This window comes from Falco rusticolus, chromosome 9 (genome assembly GCF_015220075.1).
Source record: "Falco rusticolus isolate bFalRus1 chromosome 9, bFalRus1.pri, whole genome shotgun sequence".
NCBI lineage: Eukaryota > Metazoa > Chordata > Aves > Falconiformes > Falconidae > Falco > Falco rusticolus.
The window spans coordinates 44,748,565-44,771,582 of NC_051195.1; the positions used below are offsets into that span (position 1 = coordinate 44,748,565).

The following is a 23,018-nucleotide window of genomic DNA, read 5'->3' on the forward strand; positions in this document are numbered from 1 at the left end:
CAGTGTGGGGCTCAACCCTCCGCTCCCTCGCTGCCCCCCGGGCGGGCTGTTTGAGGACGCAGTCCTTCGCTGCCTTGCTTCATGCAGGATGAAGGCTGCTCCCACTCCCAACACCGCCTGGTCATGCTGTCATGTGCGCTGTGGGTTTCACCCCCCCAGCTGAAGGCAGGCCCAGAACATGGGTCTCCTCTTTACCCAGTGGCCACGGGTGGCCAGTACATCCTCAAGTTGAAGACCACTGTGCCTGTTCACACCAGCGTCATCTCCATCAACTACAACTGCAGCAGCAAACCTGGTTCATTGCCAGAATCCCCCTATGGCCTTGAAGAGCCCGGCCACATGGCTAGCAGAATCATTTTAAGGTTTCAAAGCTACTAAGCAGCAGAGTATACAAGGGTTGTTCACATGCACTTGGTGCCTACACTCCACCCAAAACTGTATCTGAGGACATAAAAATGCTGCCCTTGGTGCCTAAACACTTTAAGATCTGGAACTTCCAGCCCTTTATAAATGAATTTGAGGTGGTCCAAACATCTAAGCTCTAATCAGGGGGAGACCTCTCCAGGTCTGCAGGGTGGATGGGGCTGTGAGGGGATGATGGCTTTGCTCAGAGGTGCACAGGGCAAGACACAGAGGTAAGAGACACAAAATGCAGCAAGGGGAAGGCCCACGGGACATAGGGAGAAAATTCTCCTCCATGGGAGCAGCACAACCCCTGTGAGGGGAAGTGGTGGCATCTCCATCCTTGGAGATTTTCAAAGCCCAGAGCACCCAAATGGAGCTCTAAAGTTGGCTCCGCTTTCAGTAGACAATTTTATAAGAGACATAGAAAGGTTCCTCCCAGCCCAGATCTTCTGATTTTAACACGAAGACCTAAAAATTGTTACTGAAATGCAGCACCATATTCACAGCCCCAAACAACGATCCCAGACTGATCCAGGTCCCACCAGCCCCTCTCCAGCACTCCCTTCAAAACTCATCCCTTTAAACAGCCAGTGGCTGCTCCTTCCAAACCTGGGGGTCACACACAAACCAAAGAGCTACTGAACAACCACACCAGGATCTCTGTCCTCAGCGCAGGCACCTGGGTGAAAAAGTAGAAATTCACTTTTGTCAAGGTTATCATTAGAATTTATTGATATGAGAGAAACTTCGTATGTCAACATGTCAGCGGAGGAACAGCACATCCTGACGTAACAGAAGTACAAAGCCCATCCAGGTGACATTAAGCACTCTGGTATCTCTAAACTCTGAAGTGCAGGAGATCATGCGCATGGCTGCATGTGACTTGGGTACGTTTTCTGGGACAGAGTAGAAATATTCCAGAAATACAACCAGCGTGTGGTCTGCCAGCCACCAGTGCCCAGCAGGCTGCAGCAGGACCACGCTGGCCTTTACTCCCACCACCCAGCTCCGGACAGACAGCACACACGTGGAACGGCAGCTCACTCTGGGCCCCTCTACTCAAACGGGAAAACACAACACCCATTTGGGGGCGAGATTCACGTGAGCCCACGTAGCCCTTGCAGGGAAACGAGAAGACTTGGACCCTCTGGCTCCTTAGCACATAAAAGGGGCTCAGAGGACCAGCTCGGATGGAGACACCTTTGCACAGCCACAGGAACCCCCCACCGCGTCTGCAGCAGCACAACCTGGGCACAGTCCTACCAAGTGAGCTGCAACTGGGGAGCTTCCCGATGGAGTACGCCCTGCCCAGGGAGCAGACACAGCCATGCCGCACTCCATCCTGGCATCTGCCAACTCAGAAGCATGCTTTTTTCTTTCAACATAACAATCATCCTCATATTATAACTGTTTTGACATTCTCTCAGCAGTGCCCTCTTACAGAACTCATAGCACAAACAGCCAGTCATACTACGCTTGTGGCTAAAATAAAAATTATCTTTATAATTTTTACTGGAAATATATGCTATGCTGGATGCTGTTTAAAAAAAAAAAGTCAAGTGCTGAGCTTTCATCTTCTCCCAGCTTATGAACTACTTGGTTTGGTCCTAAGGATCCGGCTAAACGATTAGAGAGGGAATAGCAGAGTATTCCCCAGGCACCTGGTAAATCCACAATGGATTTATTGTAGAAATGAGCAGAGTTCTCTAACTCACTCCAAATGGATTTCAGAGCCCTCTAAAACCCTCCAGAGAATGAGCCGTTTGTGACACGACAAACAACAAACAACCCCAAGTCCAATGAGTAAATGGTCTTGCACTGTGCAGGGAGCATCTGAAATAAAACACAATCCCCAACTAAGAGGATACGTCACCCCCATCTCCCGCTGCCAGGTTTGATCACTGCGATAACGGAGCCTGGACCAAAGCACATCTGCCTGGCCAACAGCACTAACCCTGCTGCAGGTCTAAGAGGAACTGCTCACACTGACGGACATATCTGTGTGTGTGCACACGCGTGTGCCAGGGGACGACCCGTACTCTGCTCCTTTTCCTCTCACATGAGCTACAACAAGTGACATAGCGGGTTCTGCTCTCAGCCATTCTGTTTCACCAAATCTAAGTTCCCTCTGCACATGTAACAGCATTGACTTAGAGATCTCATATTAATGGGTAATTATACAGGATTAATTGCACATCAGTCCATTGTGGCTACAAGTTCATTAGGCTAATAAATCTACATAGTGACAGTAGTACAGTATCAGCTACTTTTCAATACAAACTCCCTACCCTAGCCTTAATTTGTAGGCCAAAAGAAGATCTTCTACGGCAGTGACCTTCCTATGACCTTTAACATTCATTTTCAAAATTTTTTTTCTAGAAAAAAAAAATCCAGTGTGGGGAAAACGCACATATATAACAAAAGCAGTGCTTAACAACCACAGGAAAAAAGAACATTATCTTGGACTCTTGTATCAGCATCCTCCGTAGACCCTGGTAGCATTACTTCCAAAGGGTTGCTAAATGCTCTGTCAGTTCTCAAGTCCGTTACACCACCTCCTAGCTCTAGACATTTCTAGTCTCTCACTATACATATTGTCTGAAGCAAGAGCATACAGAAACACTCGCTAATGTGCACAAGACTTCCATTTGATTTAATGGAATAGTTTTAGATGACCGAAGTCTTTACTTCTAGAAATCTGGTCGTGAGTGGTAGCGCTCTCACCAGCCGGTAGCTTTGTATTCCACCCAGGAGAAAGCTCCAAGTCCCTCCAAGTTTTACTCATTCGTTTTGCCCAAAGGTGTACAGGTATCTAGTAAAACCCCGCTCACAGTATTCCCAGGAAATGATTCAGAAGAGGAGATGATTTGTCAACCAAATGAGATCCTCTGGTCCTGTGTGTCAGACCATGGCCAATAGAATGAGCAGCTGCCATGGACATCTCAACTTAAATACGGTCCAGCCAGGGGAGGAGAGCAAGGTGGCCTGACCATCTTCCCGTGAGGTACAGGCAAAGAGAGACCAAAGGCACTCTGTTCTCAACAGTTCGTCTCTTTCTCTGGAGTCAAATGTTTGATTCCATTTGTTCCAGCAGGAAGTGGTGAATCATGTCAAAAGTGGGACGATCTTTTATATCCCTGCTCCAACATTTCAGCATCAGGTCAAACACAGGGTTAGGACACAGAGGAGTCTGGGAGAGATAGATCTGGAAGGAAGAAATTTACAGCTATTTCAGTGGGTTTTCGTGAAAGAACTGAACGTTTACTAAGTTAACACCAAAAAGACAGTTTCACTCTAGGTTTACAAGACAGTCATCATGCAATGTTTGAAATCCATTAAGCATGAATCTGGCAGCGCAGTCCGGATGGAGCTTTGACGCCATCTCAAATGGCACCGCGGACACTTTGCCAACTTGTCTGATGAGCTGGTCACAAAACAGTCCTTTGTCCCCCAGGAAACATGAATGCTTCAGAGCAGACTTATCTTCCAGGTGACAGCAAAACACAAACCAAAACCAAATTTACCACAATAAAATCCAAATACTTTCACTCACCGTAGACAACCCATGAGGCTTTCTAAGCATCGTGTCAGCTTGTTAGCAGAGACAGAAAAAACACCTTTTAGAGCTTATCTAAAGCACAGCTTGGCAGAATTTTTCCCCCCTCTCATTTCAATACATATCTTTTAGGCTCTTCAGTAAATCATTAGTATTTGGGAGACAGTGAATAAAACCTCCCATCATTTTATTCCCCTTAATCCTTTAACTTGTTTAGTGCTAAAGGTGAATTCTGGGAGAACAGCCAAGTGTTCTGAGCTGGCACGCCACTTTTTTTGGGCACAGTGATCCTCTGTACTGAGGGGGTGTGATTGTCCTGCGTCATCACTGGTATCTACTGGAGGCAGCAACAGTGGAATGCACAGTCCTGCCTGGGAGTTAGTAAGAGAGGACAGTGACATGGGAAAGCCCTTCAGCAACTAGAACAAATGTGAAAGGCTTGTTCAGGGAGTATTTAATTCCCTGGGAACTAACTCCTCCTTCCCAACCTCAGCACGTGCTTTGTCTGTCAGAGAAAATGCTAGTAGGAGAGAGATCTAACAAAGGAAAAGAGCAAAAGGGCTGTGCAGGAGAGCCCAGAAAAGCTAAAGAGGACAGACTGAAATAGGAGCAGCTTATAATAGGGAAGAAGCACTGGACAGAGCCAGGAGATCCCTCCAGAGGGACTCCAAGAGACAAAAGCCAGTGCAGTGAGCCCAGATAAAGGGAGATAAAAAGAGGAAGGATACACTCAGAAGATTAGTAATAGAAGCAGAGTCTTCTGCAGGTGATGTAAGGCCACCCTGAAGGCCCTGGAGAGATCCCACCTGGATGTGACCAGGGTAACTCAAGAAGGAGAGATCACGTTTGCTTTCTTACCTGCCTGCCCTGGCTCCGGAAGAACTCTCCTGTGTTCTCGATGACTTGTTCATCTGAGAGGAGGCTGTAGGGCTGCTCCTTACACAGTATGAACATCTCCCAGAGGGTGACCCCAAATGCCCAGACATCACTGGCTGTGGTGAACTTGCCCTGTGAAGAGAAAGGATGTTGTAAGCCCAGGTTGCTCACAGTGCACATTCAGCAAAAAACACTTCAGTCTACACCCTCTGCAGCTAAATCCAAGGATGCAGAATTCACACCTGGAAAAGTGCTCTGAAAATGAGACAGCAGAGCAGGTGACCTATGCTCAGCAATGCACAAAGGGACTGAGGTGTGACAACCGCTTTGTGGAGCAGGAGCAGCATGTCTGTGGGACCCATGGGACAGCTCTAAGGTGCTGTTTTCACTGGGATAAACCTCTTGAAACAGGGAGCAAGTGTCAGATAAAGCCAGAGACTCCTGACCCTCCTCAGAAAGTCTGTATTTGCAGTAGTAGGAAAACAGACAGTGGCAGCCAGGCAGATAGCTACTGCCTTCCTCCACCCAACACACAGCAGTGCAGCTCAGACAGGCCTTTGAACAGAAAGCAGAGCCCTCAGGGTGGAAACAGAACCGAAGCAGACTCGAGACTCTTAGAGAAAGGCCAAGATAATTTTCATTTTTGCACATGTAAGAAGCTGGTGACAGCCTGCTTGCTGTCCCTGTTTTCTGTCTTCAAAAAATGTACCCAAACTGGCCATGTTTGCAACAATGCGTTTCTGAAGATGTAAAAAGCAGCTAAACATTGCTAGAAAATAACAAAACACTGGGAGGTTGGAGGGCCTGTTTGGGCAGAAAGCATCCAAGACCCAGATTGCCGAGGCTTATCTGGCAATGCCAGCAGCCTGTCAACGCTTGGAAGACATTCACACAAGGAAGATGGGAGTGACTTATGGTTTAGATGCAGCTGTAACCAGGAAAATAGGGTGAATTTAGGAAAGCTTAGGCCTATCAGCCTTTATAGCAGAGAATGACAATTCTTCTGGGTACCTGGAGTGTGTGTTGTAAGGAAGTTTAACTAGGTGATCTTACCAATTAGTCTGACAAAGGAATAATTGGGCTGAACATTAAGGAACTGCCTCCAGACCGGGTGCATTTGGGCTGCTGAACAGTGTCCTAAGGGGAGACAGCAGGACCCTTAAACACAAAGCAAAACCCCAACCTCAAAACCAGCCCTGGCACTTGAAGTTTTGTCCCTGCCCCTCTCAGCTTCCCAGCTAGGGAAATAAGCAGAGAGGAGGCAACTTCCTTACAGTTCCAGCAGGGATCCTGAACGCCAGGCACAGAAGTTAGGTGCCAGGTGAGGGCTGAGGGATGGGACACCATTCAGAGGGACCTGGACAAGCTCCAGAAGTGGCTCATGTGAACCTCACAAGGTTCAACAAGGTCAAGTGCAAGATCATGCACCTGGGTCGGGGCAACCCTGGTATCAACACAGGCTGGGCTACGAAGGGATCGAGAGCAGCCCTGCAGGGAGGGTCTTGGGGTGCTGGTGGATGAAGAGCTGGACATGACCCAGCAATGTGTGCTCACAGCCCAGAAAGCCAACTGTACCCTGGGCTGCATCACAAGCAGCATGGCCAGCAGGTCAAGGGAGCTGATTCTGCCCCTCCGCTCCACTCTTGCGAGACCCCCTCGCCCCCCACCCCCAGTACTGCATCCAGCTCTGGGGTCCTCAGCACATGCAAGACATCGATCTGCTGGAGCAGGCCCAGAGGGGGCCACAAAAATGATCAGAGGGCTGGAAAACCTCTCCTGTGAGGGCAGGCTGAGTTAGGGTTGTTCAGCCTGGAGAAGAGAAGGCTCCAGGGAGACCTTACTGCAGGCTTTTAGTGTTTAAGGGGGGCCCACAAGGAAGGTGGAGACAGACTTCTTAGCACGGCCTGCAGCGATAGGACAAGGAGTAATGGTTTTAAACTAAGAGAAGGTAGACTCAGACTAGGTATAAAGAAGAATTTTTTTTACAGTGAGGGTGGTGAAACACCAGAACAGGTTGCCCAGAGAGGTGGCAGATGCCCCATCCCTGGAAGCACTCAGGGTCAGGTTGGACAGGGCTCTGACCAAAGTGATTAGTTGATGTCCCTGCTCACTGCAGCAGGGTTGGACTAGATGGCCTTTAAAGGTCCCTTCCAATCCAGACTATTCTCTGATTCTACAATCTGCACTGTATTTGCAAGGGCACACTCCTTTCCCAGGACAAGAGTTATGTCCAACACAACCTAATGGACTTCTTACCTGGGGCCATCTGTAGCATACATTTTGATGCTGTAATGACTGCTACACATGTATGTGTTACTGGTTTAGGAGCACAGTGAGAGTCAAAGGAAGGAACAGAAAATGCTTTTGTGCAGTCCCTACCAGGAGGATGCTTTCCCAGGCCATCCAGCGTATGGGCAGTACAGCTCTCCCCTGGATACGGTAGTAATCCCCACTGTAAAGATTCCTGCTCATGCCAAAGTCTGCAATCTTGATAGTGTAGTTGTTCCCCACCAGGCAGTTGCGAGTTGCCAGATCTCTGTGCACAAAATTCAGAGATGCTAAATACTTCATGCCAGAGGCAATCTGGGTGGCCATGTACAGCAGATTAGAGTAGCTGCATTAAAAGAAAACATAGGAGAAAGAAAAATCAGTAGAGTTCCCCACACTCAACTCTGTTGCATTTGATGTGTTGCAGTGACCTGTCATTTTATTTTCTGCCATAATATTGAAACTAAACTGTCTAGTTTTAGGGCATTAACACCCTCACCTGCCAGGCTAAGCCAAGCTCCTGAGCTGACTAAGCAAGAACAGACAAGCTGTCCCTGAAATTCAGGGCCCTTAGAATGTGACATCCTGTAGGTTTTTATTATCAACTACAATATCAAGATTTTCAAATAGTTTATGTACCAAAGCACCAGCATTCCACAGAGACATAGAAAATTAGGCTGTATAATCTCAGAATCTCATATCTTTAAAATACCAAGCTAAGCAGTTTTTAACACAGGCACCATGCTTACATAAATATGTCACTTAACAGTAAAGAGAGCTTACTTTTTGTAAAAATACGTTTATTATTGAAAATACAAACAGATGCATTTCCCATTTCATATAATCTTCATTCCCCCATTAGCAAAATTAAGATAATTATTAATAAAGTTGCGTGATACACAGTACATCTGACTTTCAGCATTCTTCACACAATTATTCTGTGATGCTCAGCTCGTTTCCCCACTGTGTGTGCTCAAACACTTCACATAACCGAGCACTTGTCACAAGAAATCTAATAAAACGTTCACAGTATTTCTCCGATACAGGTCAGAAAAAGAAAGTCTCAGCCTCCTTCTCTTTGTGTTCTGGTGGCAATGAGGAAAGCACTACCATGTTATCTAAATTACAATAGTGTAATGCATCTAAAGATCACAGATCAGATATACCTATTCTAATCAACAGCTACGCTATCACTACAGCGATTCAGAGGCAGCCCCTCACCCCGGCAGGAGTGTCCCGGCACCATTTCCCTCCCAGCCTTTCAGCATGGTGAGTGTCACAGCTCAGCCAGGTGGCACAGCCCAGTCCCACAGCCAGCTCGATGTTTCTCCTGATGTGGGGGGACCTGCTGTGCCCCAGAGAAGGAACTTTGCCACCCACTTCTACCTCGTTAACCTGATTGTTGGCTTGCCACATAGGAGTAGGCAGAGTCTCCAAGATCCTACATTCTCCCATCCCCCTGCTCCGTTGCCGTTGTCTCCCTGCCTAGGCTGTTGCTCTTGCTACCAAGAAGCCCAGTCTCTCCTGGTCCACCTGCACCCTGGCAGGGTCCTGCCAGCAGCTACCTTTTGGCTACCTGCCCCTCCGCTCAGCAGCTCTGCAGGGCTCAGCCTGCGGCTCTGCATGGAGGGGCAGGATGGGAGACACTCCTCAGCCAAGCCATCGATTTGCCAGACAGCCAGAGATGCAGCAGGGAGATTCATTTCAAATACTGAAGAGCCATAAGGGCTTAAAAACATGTGATGTGTCTGCAGGAAAGGGCTGGTCACCACATTTGGTGCACCAAATATCGGGCTTGAGACAGGTGGGATGGTTGGACCTCACCACATCAACTAGACACCCACAGGCACTGGCAGAGACAAGCTGCACTCTTTGGCAGCAGGATTCATTTCGCTCTCAGTAAACAACTCCTGTGTAGACAGATATCCGAGCTAGCTGCACCACCCTTCCTTTGATGTGAAACCGTATCTGGCTGGAAGGGACAAAAGGAGAGGGCTGGAGGATCAGCTGGAGAGAAAGAAAAACTACAAGTAGAGCCAAGTAATGGAATCCAAGGAAGAATAATGTGAGTGACAGAGCTGAAGTCAGATGAGAGGTGAGGAGGAGATAAAGAAGAAAGGACAGTTTAAGGCTTTGGCCAAGAAACAAAACCGCAAGTCTAAAGGTGAAAGCTGTTTCAGATGTGCAGAAAGGGCAGGAGACGGGAGAGAGCAGGAATATGTTCCTACTCAGATGCAAATCCCTGCCAGCTACCGGCACAAACACTGGTGTTGTCTCACCGTGGCAAGACCCAGCCATCCCCTGTCCAGTCCACCAACAGAACTGGCTCTGCCTAACTGCCTAGATCTTGAACAACAAATAAATCTGAGCCTTTGGGGAGGTACCTGCCAAAGGCTAAGCAACACGGCAGCGCTGAGCAGTGCAGGTTTCTTTATCACGCAGACTACATTAGTGCTACATACAAGTCTCCTCTGAAGGAACATCACCTGCAATAGAGATGCTTTGTTAGATTTAATGCTTCCATACAGGAGGGAGATAAGAGCCACTGCTGACAGAAAATGGTTTGCCAAAATATTCTCCTTCTGTTGGCTGATTAAATCTTGCCTCAGTGAAGCTTCACATAAAACTGTTCACGTAGTATTTTTTAGACATCCAAAGAACATATGAACTTTCTTAAAAGCCGAAGAGACATTCTGGATTTGCATCCCAAAATTCTTGCTGTAATGCAACTGGCTTCCCATATTAATGAAACATTTGATGCAAGCCCACTAATACAAACAGGTGGTCACATCAGTAAACAGTACATCTAAGATTGTCACGGTGACCAGAACAGCCCACAGCCGGGGACACTTCATGGGATAAGACCTCCAGAGGTCTCAAGAACAACCTCCCACACAAAGCAGGACTAGTGTCCACAGCACGTGGCACTAGTTGGGCTGGAAGATGGTCATTGCCCAAAAGGCACAGCAGATGCAACTGGTAGCTCTGGACTGTTATTTGTCCCAAAGATGGGCAGCTCCTCTTACCTGACGCAGGGAATATTGTTTGAAATGGCAAATTTGCTGTAGATCTCCCTCTGCGACAGGAACTGATTGAGGTCTCCATTTTCCATGTACTCTGTTATCATGCACAGTGGGTCATCACGCACACACACCCCCAAAAGCCGGATGATATTTGGGTTCTTCAGTCGTGACATGATCTTGATCTCCTTCAGGAAATCATTTCTTGTAAAACAGAAAACAGGTTCAAATCCTGAACTATTCCTTTCTCCAAGAAAAGCAGAAGTGGCATGTAAGAAAACCTCAGTTCAGAGACATTTACGCTTCTGCACACACTGTGTTTGAAAGCTGGTTCTGTGCTTGTGTTCAATGTTGACCCCTTCCCCAGCAAACAAGACTAACAGAGCATTTCAGTTTGATGTTGCATCTATTCCTATCCCTCACTGCCCACCCATGTCCTGTTCCTTACAGGAACACACAGACCATGCACCAGAGACACATGGCACTCTTACAAAACTCACCAGGGTTAACCTATGTCAAACTGTTGCTTGGGGAATATTTGTTTTTCTTCAGAGATCGTAAGCCCTGCAGATGTGCTTACCTGGCTGTTTTGTTGACATCTGACCTCAGCATCTTCACTGCTACGAGAACTGGCTGGTGAGTGAATTCTGTAGATGAGACTCCCAGGAATTCCAGCAGGCCATCAGCTTCACAAAGGTGCACCTGTGGGGCAGAAGGTAAAGGCAACTATGAGACCACGCACAGGCAGAAAACCGCAAGCAAACAACATCACACTGAAGTCCCGGCTTGGTCACCACTGGCAGAATGACCAAGTGAATGATCCAGTACAGGTGACACTGTTCTGATCAGAAACAGCCCACAGGCTGACCCTAGATCTTGGGCCAAATGGGTACGTATGCTATGCAGCCCATGATGCAGGAACACATGTGGATTGCAGCCTGACGTCCCTAGCACACCGATTTTCCTGCACACGTGCAGACTGGTGCAGTAGACTGAGGCACTCAGATTTGCCTGGCAAGTACAGGAGATGTTCAGGAAGGTCACTGGCCTGAAGTAGTCTGCTTTACTCTGCACGTGCATGCAGACAGCATGGCTGCAGCAGGTTTGGCATGTACAGCACAGAACAGCCACACAAGTCCAGAACTGCCCGGCAGTCTGGCTTGAGTCACTGCTCAAACTTAACTGAGGAGCATCCAGGAATTACAGCTAACTATGCGAAGTCCTCTAATTCCCAGGAAAAGAAGCGTGTGCATGATATGAACATCTCTCCTTTGAGCATACCCAGAGACGAATACTCTAAGTACACAGAATTCCAAGTTTCTTCAGATAAATGAAGACATAAGATTACTGCCAGGATTGTATAAGCACTGACAAGACACTTGCTTAAGAAGTTACCAGAACGCATATTCCAATGGACAAGAGATGCTAGGGTAGGGAAAGCAGACAGACTCAAGTGTGCAGGACAGGAGAAGGGGAGCAGGCTGGATGTGTCAGTCAAAGACTCGCAGGAGTGAGAGGAATGTAACAGAAGCCTAACAAATTTTACATGAAGCAAGCAGCAAGAACTTACGTGACTAGGATGGTGAGGAGAAAAAGGAGACAGCATAGAAAACACCACAAACGCACAGAAGAGAAACAAAAGTACAAAGATGCTGCTGCAGTTACATGGCAAATGAAATCTGCTGTGGTAAAGGTGTAGTCATGAGACTAGGAACAGAAAACAGCCACAGTACTAAGTGCAGGTGATGTGTCACTGAGCCCAGGGAGTGGATGGTTAGGATCAAGGAAGAGACTGAAAAGAAAGGAAGCTCTGAGTGGAGAGGTGAAAAAAGTGATGAGCCATGTTTCTAGAAGCAAGGCTGCACACTAAGCCAAGAGCAGTGGAGCAAAACATATGATGACAACTACTTTGGTAAAGACTAAGGAGGTGAGAAGAAGAGATGGGAGAATGTGATGCAGCACATTTAGAAAAGTGAGGGAAAGCGATGTAAGGAAAGGAGCAGATGCTGAATCAATCTCAGAGGACAATGGAGATGGGAGAGCCTAATGGCTGCTGTTTGACAACACAAAGGAGAAGGAGAAAGCTTTGACAGTTACTAGAAGGACAGGAATGAGAAGAAAAGAGAAACCAGAAGCAAAACAATGAAGAAGAAAAAAGCTTCTTTCACTTTTGGAGCATAGGACAGGGCAGGATCCAGGCAACAGCAGAAGGGGCTACACTGACAGCCAGGTGAAGAGGCTGAGGATGTCAGCACCTCCGCAATACGAGGAGCAATCCAGAAAGGAGTGGGACAGGGAAGGGGCTGGGGTAGGGAAGGTGTGCCGTCAGAAGGGACATAAAGTTGAGCACATCACAGAGGAGGAAGCATTCAGTAAAAGGTTGTGCTTTGCCAAGATGTGGTAGACAGGCAGAATTTAAGGCTGTGCATGAGCAAAAGCTGGGAAGGAAAAGAAGAGTGGAAAAGTGGGAGCAGGAGAGTGGAAGACCTGCTCAGTATGGAACTAGGAATAGTGTGGAAATGAAGCAAGGAGAGAAGAAAAGGCAAGGTGAAAACATTCACAGCTTGAAAGGAGCTCAAGGAATAAAGACAAACCTTGGCAGATGACAGATGCATGTATCATGCTGCCCGAGGCTTCTGACAGAAACCAGGGTCTGAGCAAGCAGCAATTCTAGAGAACATGTGAGGGCATCACCACACTTGGGAAGTCTGTCTTTGCTTGGGTCAGCATGCAGAGCCCCACCAGAACCTCCAGCTGTTAACAGGAAAGCTGTTTTTACAGCTAGGATCAATCTGTCTTGGCTGGAATCACTGCTAGAGTTTTTAAACGCACAATTGCATGTTTGGTATGTCCCCATGGAAGACCATAAGCCAGTCTGAATTCCCATCCCCAGGCCTCTTCTGTAAGCTCATGAACAGGGATATAGACAGCAAACAGAGGCAGTTTGCAAAGTTCACCTGTCGAGAAAGATTCACATGGTACCAAGCAGCAGCCTCATAGCACAGAGCTGGGCTCTCTGAAGCCTACCCTAAGGGACATCAGCTTTCCCCAAGAGCAAAGACACATATTCCATAAAATGCTGGTATGCAGAACCCTCAGCCCTCAAGTATGAAGCAGTGCCAGAGGGGCATCTCCTTTCTGTTGGAGGAAAAGTGGAAGAGAATGGCTGTACCTCTCCAAACTGTCCTTCTCCCAGCTTCTCCTTGAGGCGTAGCTGCTGCCGCGGGAATTCACCCACCGAGATGTCCTTCTTGGTAAGCGAATCCACAGTGAGGGCTGGGACAGCGTACATGTTGTTGCCAGTCACACCTTGCAGGTGGACGATATCTGTTTCGGCATAGTGAGGAACATTGTTCTGAAAGCCTTGGTGAGGTGTCGACTTGGTCAGGTCAGGCTCAGCATAGTCCCCACTGCACACTAAGGGGAAACCAAAGATAGGTGGAGTCAGACACATTCACTCCCTTAAAACCAGTACGGCCCATTCCTACCATGGAGACGCTTCCAGTCCTCTCGATCCTGCAGACCTCTGGGAATTCAGCCTAGCCACATGGCTACTACCTTGTACCAAAGTACACCCAGATGGAAGACTGCTTTGGTTTAACTAGGGCTTAAACCAGAACAAGCCACACTTCTGCAGACACCAGAATACCTGTGAGGTGCCAGTGAATTAGTGTTAGACAGCTGCCTGCTCTATCCAGTTGAGCGCTCAAGTTCCTGCCCAGACGTGGAGACATGAGTGTGAAGTGATTTCCTGTTCCTGATTCACCCTGAATATAATCTGTTTCCCTCACCTGATGCAGGGGTGTTTGCAACATCAAACCTGCTCTGGATTCCCTTCTTGGTTGAAGTTTCCATTTTCCATGTCCTCTGTTAGCATGCTACATTACCTTTTTCAGCTTATTCACATCAATACCGTGGGATAACTCTTTATATAACTCCCTGTATGTTCAGTATTACACAGAACATTCGTTCTGCTTCAAATTCACATCCTGACTCAATCCAAATCTGTCTCCCTGTGTAGTATAATGCTGGATCTTAGCACCCCGTCAGCGCTTGAGGAATGCAGCACTGCTCTTCCATTTGCTGATCAGCCCTGCCATCACTGAGTACAAAACACTACTGGAAAGTTCCCTTCTGCCCGAGTCCAAAAGCTCCCCAGGGGTTGGAAGCCAGGGCACCACTGACAATTCTCTGCTGCATCTCCCTCTGCTTTTTGTAGGGGAATTTCAAAGGGCCCTTGCTGCAGGAAAAAATGTTAAAGGTCTCAGCCAGCCAGTCTGGACAGCACAGGAGTGCTGCAGGCAGCAACTCCACTGCCAAAGCACCAATGAGACAAAATATGTGCGATTGTTCCGATTGCCAAAATTGAGCTCCTAAAAGATGACCTGGCTAACGTATAAACACAGTCTTCAAAGAGAACAAACAAAGGCCACCACCCTCTAATGGGGCTGATGCTCCATCTGCCAAAGTCACATGCTAAAAAGTTTCCAAGCTCCAGAATATTGTCTTAGGGTCCCTGGGTTAGTATTGTATTGCATAGGAGTCAGAGAAGATTACTTAAGACACTGAAACAAGTGGCACATTGTAAAAATCTGAGAGAAATAGTGAAAGAATAAATGCCTAGCTTCTGGAGACTGATGATGACATTACCTGAATCCTCTGCACTTTGGGAGAGTTCTGGAAGCTTTTGGAGCAGTGTAGCTGGCTGGTGATATTCCAAATCCAGTGGAAAAGCACGTTCATAAGTGGGATTTGACTGGTGGATCTGGGTCTGGTTGTTGGCAATAGTGTAGCTGTAGAAGGAGAGGCGAACTGTGGCATCCTCCTCCAGGATTCGACGTGGGGCCTGCAAAAGAGAAGAAAAGTGCTGAGGCAATGCTCAGTTAAGTAATGTATTGGCTGCAACCGCAGCAATTTCCAGTAACATCTTGGATAGGGCTGGCATCCTCCCCTGCTGTGAGAACAGGGTTTTCGCTGCTCTATGGAGCTGTGGAAAGCCTGCACTTTCCACGTAATTCTGAGCTCATTAGAGTTAATGCTTAGTACTGAACTTGTGTTTGCAAAAATAGCCCCATTGTATTACCTTTTCCAACCTTTTTTGAACATATTGCTTCCAAAGAATAATGATTATAATCATCAGGAGCAGTAGAATAATAGCCACAAGGCAGCCCACAAGGATGGAGGTATTGGAGTCATCTGCTTTCTCTCCTATCCAGGTGCTGGTTACAGATGATGTGGTTTCTGCAATCACAGAGGCATGAAGAAGAATCTGAAGTTAAAGCACAGGTTATCTGTGCTGGCTAACGTCCTACATGTCCCTTCCTACAGTCTGGTACAGGAAAGATCTTAGGCAGCTTCCTGAGCATTAATACTAGCTGTACTCACATCTTACTCTTATCATAAATTCTCATTCTTGAGGCTCACAGCTAAGAATTGTGCAGAGGACTTCTGCAACCAAAGACTGTTCTTTGTGTTGGAACAGATTCCTGCAAAGGATCCATATCAGAGCAGACAGTTTTCGGAGTTTCACTGGCTGCACATATGCCTTCAGCCCACTTGCTCCGAGGCAGCCTTGGCCAGCTGAGGGAAGAAGAAATAGCTGAGGCTCAGAGGACTGTAAGATGCAGCCCTGTGCACAAGGGCAATAACCAGGCCATACCCAAATCTCCAGAAACAGAGGGAAAGACCATGTTAACTACGATGTTACTGTGAAGTCCCCAACACTTGAGCTACTGGCATGGCTAAATAACAGAACTCCTTACCCCAGGTCCCCTCAGTAACATTGCACTCTGTTTCCAGAAGATCCGTTGTGCTTGTGGCTACCGTAACAAAATTAGGATTCACGCTCTCCATGTCTGTGGGAAGGAAAGGAAGGTGTCAGTCCAAAAAATCTCCCTGCTCCTGCCAGCCGTCAGTGCAACCCCAGCAGCCACCCCTGCCTTCCCAAGCAGGTCACAAACAGCTCTAGATACCTGCTCACTCAGCACTTCCCAGCACACCTGTGGGAATGAGCCTCTGCACTGAGTGGCACATACACCCTGACCACAGCCAACCGCCAGCATGTGCGGGATGCTCCCCTGAGCTTGGCCAGACACAGGGGACTGGAGCAAGGGTGCTTTTTTCCCCCCATTTCAGCATGATCGTAAGAATCACCATCCCAGGCTAGTCTGCCTAGTTCCATGTGTGACAGAGGGAAGCCAGGAGGGGCTGCTATCAGCAAGCTGCAGGCAGCAGCAGCAGCAATCCCACTCCCCAGGAATGCTCTCTCACTATAGCTGATTAGGGACCTTCATGTAGGAAGCTACAGTCAGATCATTTCACTGTCAGTGCTGGCAGTTTTCTCCAAGACTCTTGTCCATTCCCTTCTAGAGCCTTTCAAAGCACCTCATGGCACTGACTTCTGCATCGTAGTTAAGACTTGATGAGGAAAAAAAATCAGCCTCTTATTTTTCGTAATTGCTAACTTAATCATCTGTAGATACACTTAAATTATAACAAAATACTTGGTAAAGTAAAAATCAACCCCACAAGCCAGCAGGCAACTCTCTCTCAAAGAGGAAATGCTCTATAGTCCAATTTTTGGTTGCCCTGCTTGTGCTTCTCCACAAATGCATCAGTGTCAGCCTGAAAAGTATCTACTGTGGACTGGCCCTTTCTGCTCCCGCATTGCCCTTCCAGTGCTTCTAGCACCTCCTGCCTCCCATCACATAGCCCCACAGTGCCCTACACTCACATTAACCCCACATATCCCGCACCTCCACACCATTTCTTTTGCTTTCTGTGCTTTGCCAAATCTGCTTGATTGAAGGAATACTCACCTGACTGGAAGGAAATCTCGCTCATCATCATCCAGGTGTCAGCAAAGTAGAAGCGGCAAAGTATGGCTTTACCTACACGCTGATTGAGGGGGACAGTCACAAACCTAGCACTGGGGTTTTTGTCATCCAAGACAGTTGCCACACCAACAGGTTCGGACTCCCAGTCTGCAATCAGGCGTGGTTTGAACAAACACTCCACCTTCTGGAAGATCTTCACCCCCTTGGAAAACATGTTGTTACAATGCACCTAGGAAGAAGAGAACTAATCAGTCAGACAGGAGAAAGTTTTACTGAAACAAATCAAACCTCAGGGATTTTCCATCCATGAAGATTTTCTATTTCTAATATTGCACTGCATGAACACTCCTAACCCAGGATGACCGAGTTGGTTCCAGTATAGCTCCAGCCACTCAGTGTGCAATGAGAACATTTAAGCAAAAAGTTATCCGAAATAGCTCTTACCTTCAGATGCAAAAGCTACATTAATGGTCAAATTTAGGCAGGCTCTTCAAAAAGCCCATATAACGATCAATCAAACAAAGCCTGTACTGATCTGAAGCCTTACAGACCATTTCTCCTTGAACATATAACCTGAAGAGGGGAAAGCAAAACCATGCATGGGCTCTAGCTTCTTTTTGCATATGCTGTAGGCTTTCTGTCTAAGCTAATTTCTTCAAAAAACAGTACAAGCTCGAGAAGACGTTCCCCCAACACACAGCAGCTTTTCTGCTGTGGTTGCACCTTGAAGACAACGAAGGATCCAAGTTTTATGAAGACCATTATGCAAGCCTGCACCCATTAACCTCTGCTGGTAGCTCATCATCAGGTTGTCCCTGCTGCAACAGCACCACTGACTTCGCCGATGACGTTGGAATTTAGACTGCAATCACTGTGCTGCCATGTCAACATCTCACTAGAACAAAGGCATCCTCTCTCATCTCCGAGTTACAGCTCCACATAGTCCACTTCCACAGTAACAGTTCACAAACTGCTGTCAGGCTGACTTCACACCTCCTTCTCTATTTGGGAGGTTTAGTTCATCCTCCCAAGAACTGGCAGCAGCTTGCTTCCCCCTGCTCTTGGGCTGCACCCAAACCAAGAGGCTTCAACATCAAAGTGACATCTCCATCTTCCTGGGTTGTGGCACTGCAGACCCATCACCACCAAACACCAGGCACTCTCCCAGGCCTTCAGCACTTCCAAAGCAGGCTTCAGGAGGAGGAACAAAGTTGGTAAGGATCCTTTATACTGTTCCCCTGCCTGCCCTCAATACAAAACCTGCCCCTGTGCCTTTTTAAACAAACATGACAGTTAAAGCTCTGCCACGCCATCCTGAAGATCTGGACCACAGTATCTTGGCACTATGGCCAGTGACCAGGAACCAGAAGCAGTAAGATCTTCAATATCCTTTAGGCTACTCCATTTTCATAGCCATGGTGGTCCAACCCTTCCTAGCAGCTCTAGAAATCAGTTCCTAATGACTGGAGTATTAGCAACAGTGACAACAAGTTTCCAAACCAAGTGCAGCTTTGAACCCCATTAATTGCTTGGCCTCTGCAAGGTCTCGCAGTGAATAGCAGTGAAGCAGTAATGAGGATGACAGGCCTGATGAACAGTAAGGAGACAAAAGAACAGTATTTGTGTATAATTAGGAACAGATGAAGCTTAGACAACATCATTCAATAAGGAGAACTAGTCATCCATAACAAGGCAGGAATGCTTCATGCCTGCAATATATGATTTGTGCTACATTTGGACTGGAGTTGGATAGGTTCGCATCTTGGACTGATACAGAGACACTTTCTATTCCAAATACCACCTACTAAGGTCTAATTTTATAATAAGCCTAAGTAATTTGCAATGCAGTTGCAAAACTTGCTAACATTTATTTTTAATACTTTCTTGGATACTGGGGAAGTGCAGAGGACTGGCATAAAGCTAACAGGTAGGAAGATACAAGAAAGTATTTACAGACCACCTGGCCTATACAAAATAAATGCAAACAGATGACATTCAATAAATAATGAAGAATAATTTATGCTAATCAATACAGCTTTATAATGGAATACTAGACGAAGTAGCTATTTTTATGAGCTTATGTGTTTGATTGATCAGGATGGCTGTGTTTACATGACAGACTTTTGTAAGGCATTTGATTTACTCATTATATCTATCATCTGACTCCAATTAGCATAGTATGAACTCACGAATTATACTACTTGATTAAAAATTGTCAACTAGTAGATCTTAGAAATTTTAAGGCACAAATTAATCTCTAGGTGTTTTTCTAACCAGAATGTATTCCTAGATCAAGGTTATTTGGGGTTTTTTTTTCAGTGATCTTAAAGAGACAGCAGAATTACATCAATAAAATAAATTATGGGGGAAAAAATAAGCTGTTTCCTAAAATAATCTGAAGTTTTCATAACTGACTCATTTCAGGGTTGTGAACTTGGGAACAAAATGCAAGTGGTGCTTTCTACCCTGGACACCAGTAACTTTGAACTGACTTTCAGCATGATACCGAAGTCTTAATGAACACTGGCTCCCTGTCCGTTGGCTAGGACAACTAATATGATCACAAGATTCATAAACAAAGAAAAATTGTCCAAAAGCAGGAAACTGGTACCATTCTTTTATGCAGTTTGATGGAAAGCCTGCATCCAGTTCCAGTTTCTATACCTCAAAAAGTGTACCGACAAAGAAAAAAGGACAGGAAGACAGCTACCAAAATGACCCTGGATCTCACAGGGAAGGCATTGAGAACTTCAGCCAACTTAGTTTACTGAAGCAAACATTAAGAAAATCTTTTAATCACAGTGTAGAAGCAGGAATATTTCTGAGAAGGCAGGTCTCTATTCTTGCCAGCAAAAGCAGGCTAAGAGCCAATGGTTGCAAGTTAAAAATAGACAAAATAAAACTAGGGTAAGTAACCACCAAAACAATTTACTTAAGGATGTGGTGGGTTCTCCTTCATTTGAAATCTCTACAAGAAAAGCCACCAATCCTTTATAAAAGATTCTGCTGTTTACTACAAGCTCAAAGTTCAGCTCATCCTTTTCCCACGTGCTTAAGCAATTTCCCACAGCACAAGCACAGATTGAGGCATCCAGCAAAATTTTTGGTCAAAATGGGAAACAAAATGGAAACATTCCTTTACCACAAGGGTCAGGCAGCCCCTAGATAGTAAGTAGCCTACAACCTAAATCCACCTCAGCTGCCTAACCACCACTTCAGGTGTCTGCTTTTTATTTCTTTAAGCCAAATACTGAAAGGAGAGTGTCTGAGCTCTGGGGAGGCAAGTGCTCCCCCTGCTTTACCTTTCTACACTGGCAAACGTGGGACATCTGCTCAAATTCTGCCTATGGTGGATTCTGCTGCCAGGCAGCTTGTATCCTCCTGCTTTGGGAAAGGGATCCAAAGGGGCAATCAGGAAGCACCCAGACCCAAAGCCTGTCCCAGGCTGCTGGAGAGGGACAACTGACTACCTTCATGGAGGTAAAGTTCCGTGGTCGGTCAAACTGGAACTCCATTTCAACAGAGCCTGTGCTGAAGCTCTCGTTCTTCCAGCCAACATAGTCATAGCCTGGCCACACACGGTACTGGTGGCTCTGTGTGAAGTCGTCCAGTCCTAGCACACCATCTGTCAGCTGGCCCAGACCGCCGTACAAATGCCTAGCAAGAAAGAACGAACAATGAGGCAGAACACCAGCCAGGAGAGCTCAAACATGAAAGCACGTGGGTCCTTCAGTTGGTACCAGGAAAAGAGTTTATTCTGAACCAGTTCTGGACAGGAACTCATTCCCTGTTCTTACGCAAGATCACCTTTATTTTGTCAGAGCTGGGCTTTTAAAATCTGTCCCTCCACAGGAAGAGACAGAAGCTTTTGCATTGATATCAAGCAGTAACAGCAAAGCCAAACTACAAGCAGAGTCTCTTGAGAATGAAAACTGAGACTACAGAAAATGACACTGTACGGTCTCCAAACAGAGAGCTTTAATTGCAGCATTTCACCATGGAGCTGCATGGGAGGAACACTGCTCCGTCCTGTCCTGGGGGAACCAGCAGGGGAAGCTGTGCAGGCAGGCACAGAGAAGAAGGAAAAAGAGCAGTGAGACCATGGGCAGCTCACCCAGCCACAGCCAGTTCTAACTAGGATAACTGTTGGCATTGCTCCTTGTGCAAGAGGAGAGCGTTATCGGCTCCATTTCCACAGCCTTGCCCAGGACCCTGCCTCATTCCACCTCAGAATGCAGAGCCCACTGCAGTTTTCCAGCACTGTTCCAGAGTAGAAGATGCCAGATGTGGTACACTCCTGACTCACCAGTCTTCTGGGAGCCATCCCTGGCACGTCCCTTGTCCTACAGCAAGGAAAGCGCAAACAGTTCAGCTGTACTAGTGCCTGAACTTGCTCCCTGGACCGGTTCCCTTCAGCTGCCTCTAGGCAGTCTTCGTAACCCGGGCTGGGCTGCTGCTACATACACCGAAGCTCTGCAAGTACATTCCAAGTGAGCCCTCCTGCCACTAGGATTTGCACAGGTATGCATCTGTTTGAACTCCAAAACAGGATTAACAGCTGGAAGAGGCAGACTCCTGCTTCCAGGCCAGTCAGGCACATAACCTAGAAGTCACATAGTTTGAAAGAGTCCTTGCTTAGCACGCTGGGGTTTGTGCCTACATCTGTAGCTCCCCGACACTCACCAGCTGACCCAGCTTCCTAAGTTAGTGCTGGTGAGCTAAGTGCAACACCTACATCTTTCTGCACGTAAAAACTTATTTTTAAAATATCCAATCCCTGCTATATCAACGCAGCTTGAAAACATCAGATATTAACATATAAAAACATCGTTACTCAGTATCTTGCAACATCCTACAAGCATGAATAATGTACTTTCCACCCTGTTATTTTAACATCCAGCATGATAGAACACAAACAAGTTCACAAAAATCACCTCTAAGCATAACAAAACATTTAGGCAACAGTAAAAATCTTCTGGAAGTTAATGACAACTGAAACAGGACATAAAATGAAAACACCTTAAGTCAATGGGAGACAGCAGGTCACTGAAGAGACACTGTCAGATCACTTATCAGGCACATTCATGCACAGGCAGGGATATGCTGCCTCAAAACGATATCCATGCCCAAGTTTGTCTGAGGTTTCAAGCCATTGAAACACACTCAAATCTGTATTTATAGCAAAGAAAGCTGTTACACTAATGTCTGGAAGTTCAGCCAGTTATTTAACATTTCAGATACAGACCCTTAACGAACTCTGTTTCCATGAGTTAACTATCACATAAACCAGAGACACCAGAATGTCAATAACATGCTACCCTACCTAACTAATCTCAGTGATGTAAAAAGTTAACAGACCTTGTAATGAGCTGTCAAAATCCAGTTAATTATGGCTTTTTGACTCCAAATTGGAAAAGCATCATACCCAAGAAATCTTTAGATTGAGTAATCAGCCACCTTCCTCTCATACCACATTGGCAGTGGTGCCTCTGCTGATCTGGAGCTTCTCACAGGGAGTGATGCAGTTTTCCAAGTTGTTTCAAGTCCATCAGAGCTTTGTTTTCAAAAACAATGTCTCAAATCTGTCCAGAAGCTCACAGGTATCAAGTGCAGGCCTAGAGTTCAGGTGTTGCGCACTTTCTCGGATGCCCAGTTTACCCTGGAGACCTCCTGCAACAGTTTAAGATGCAGTCTGCTAGAGAATGCATTTCAGATATCAAACTGCAAACGCAAAGGCAGTGAAGAGGACAAGGACCTTCAGCTGCTCCAGCAACACTGGGACTGCACAGGGAGAAGGTCCAGCCAGCTCTCACTCTCCAACCTGGGACAACAGAAGAGTAGCAGCACCTTAAGCTATCAATGACAGCTTAAGGCTATACCTGAACCAACAAAGAAATCAGTGCAGTGAATATGGTCACAATTAGAGCAAGAGCGATGAGGGCTTTAAGGCAACTGGACACATCAGGACTGCATCATCACATCACGTAAAGATGGAAGCTGTGAACAAAGACAGTACTGAGCTGTATAAGGACGTACTCTTCTCTTTAAAGAGAAGTA

The 23,018-nt window shown here is 46.6% G+C and overlaps 1 protein-coding gene across 7 annotated transcripts in view; it reads right to left on the minus strand.

Annotated features, from left to right (window-relative positions):
- Positions 1-1,119: 1,119 nt before the first annotated feature.
- LOC119153526 (discoidin domain-containing receptor 2-like) overlaps positions 1,120-23,018 on the minus strand; it is a 63,059-nt gene continuing 41,160 nt past the window's right edge. For 5 of the 7 annotated variants that reach the window (XM_037400116.1, XM_037400118.1, XM_037400119.1 and 2 more), the window contains 11 exons: positions 20,432-20,618; positions 16,944-17,190; positions 15,888-15,980; positions 15,209-15,366; positions 14,776-14,971; positions 13,298-13,542; positions 10,706-10,827; positions 10,132-10,329; positions 7,217-7,451; positions 4,820-4,969; positions 2,610-3,610 (listed from right to left, as the gene is read on the minus strand). In XM_037400116.1, the coding sequence (XP_037256013.1) occupies positions 3,470-3,610; positions 4,820-4,969; positions 7,217-7,451; positions 10,132-10,329; positions 10,706-10,827; positions 13,298-13,542; positions 14,776-14,971; positions 15,209-15,366; positions 15,888-15,980; positions 16,944-17,190; positions 20,432-20,618 (1,972 nt within the window). In that variant the 3' untranslated portion in view covers positions 2,610-3,469. Of the gene's footprint in view, positions 3,611-3,939; positions 3,997-4,819; positions 4,970-7,216; positions 7,452-10,131; positions 10,330-10,705; positions 10,828-13,297; positions 13,543-14,775; positions 14,972-15,208; positions 15,367-15,887; positions 15,981-16,943; positions 17,191-20,431; positions 20,619-23,018 lie in introns of those variants that run through there. The other 2 variants (XM_037400114.1, XM_037400121.1) reach the window with 2 other exon arrangements.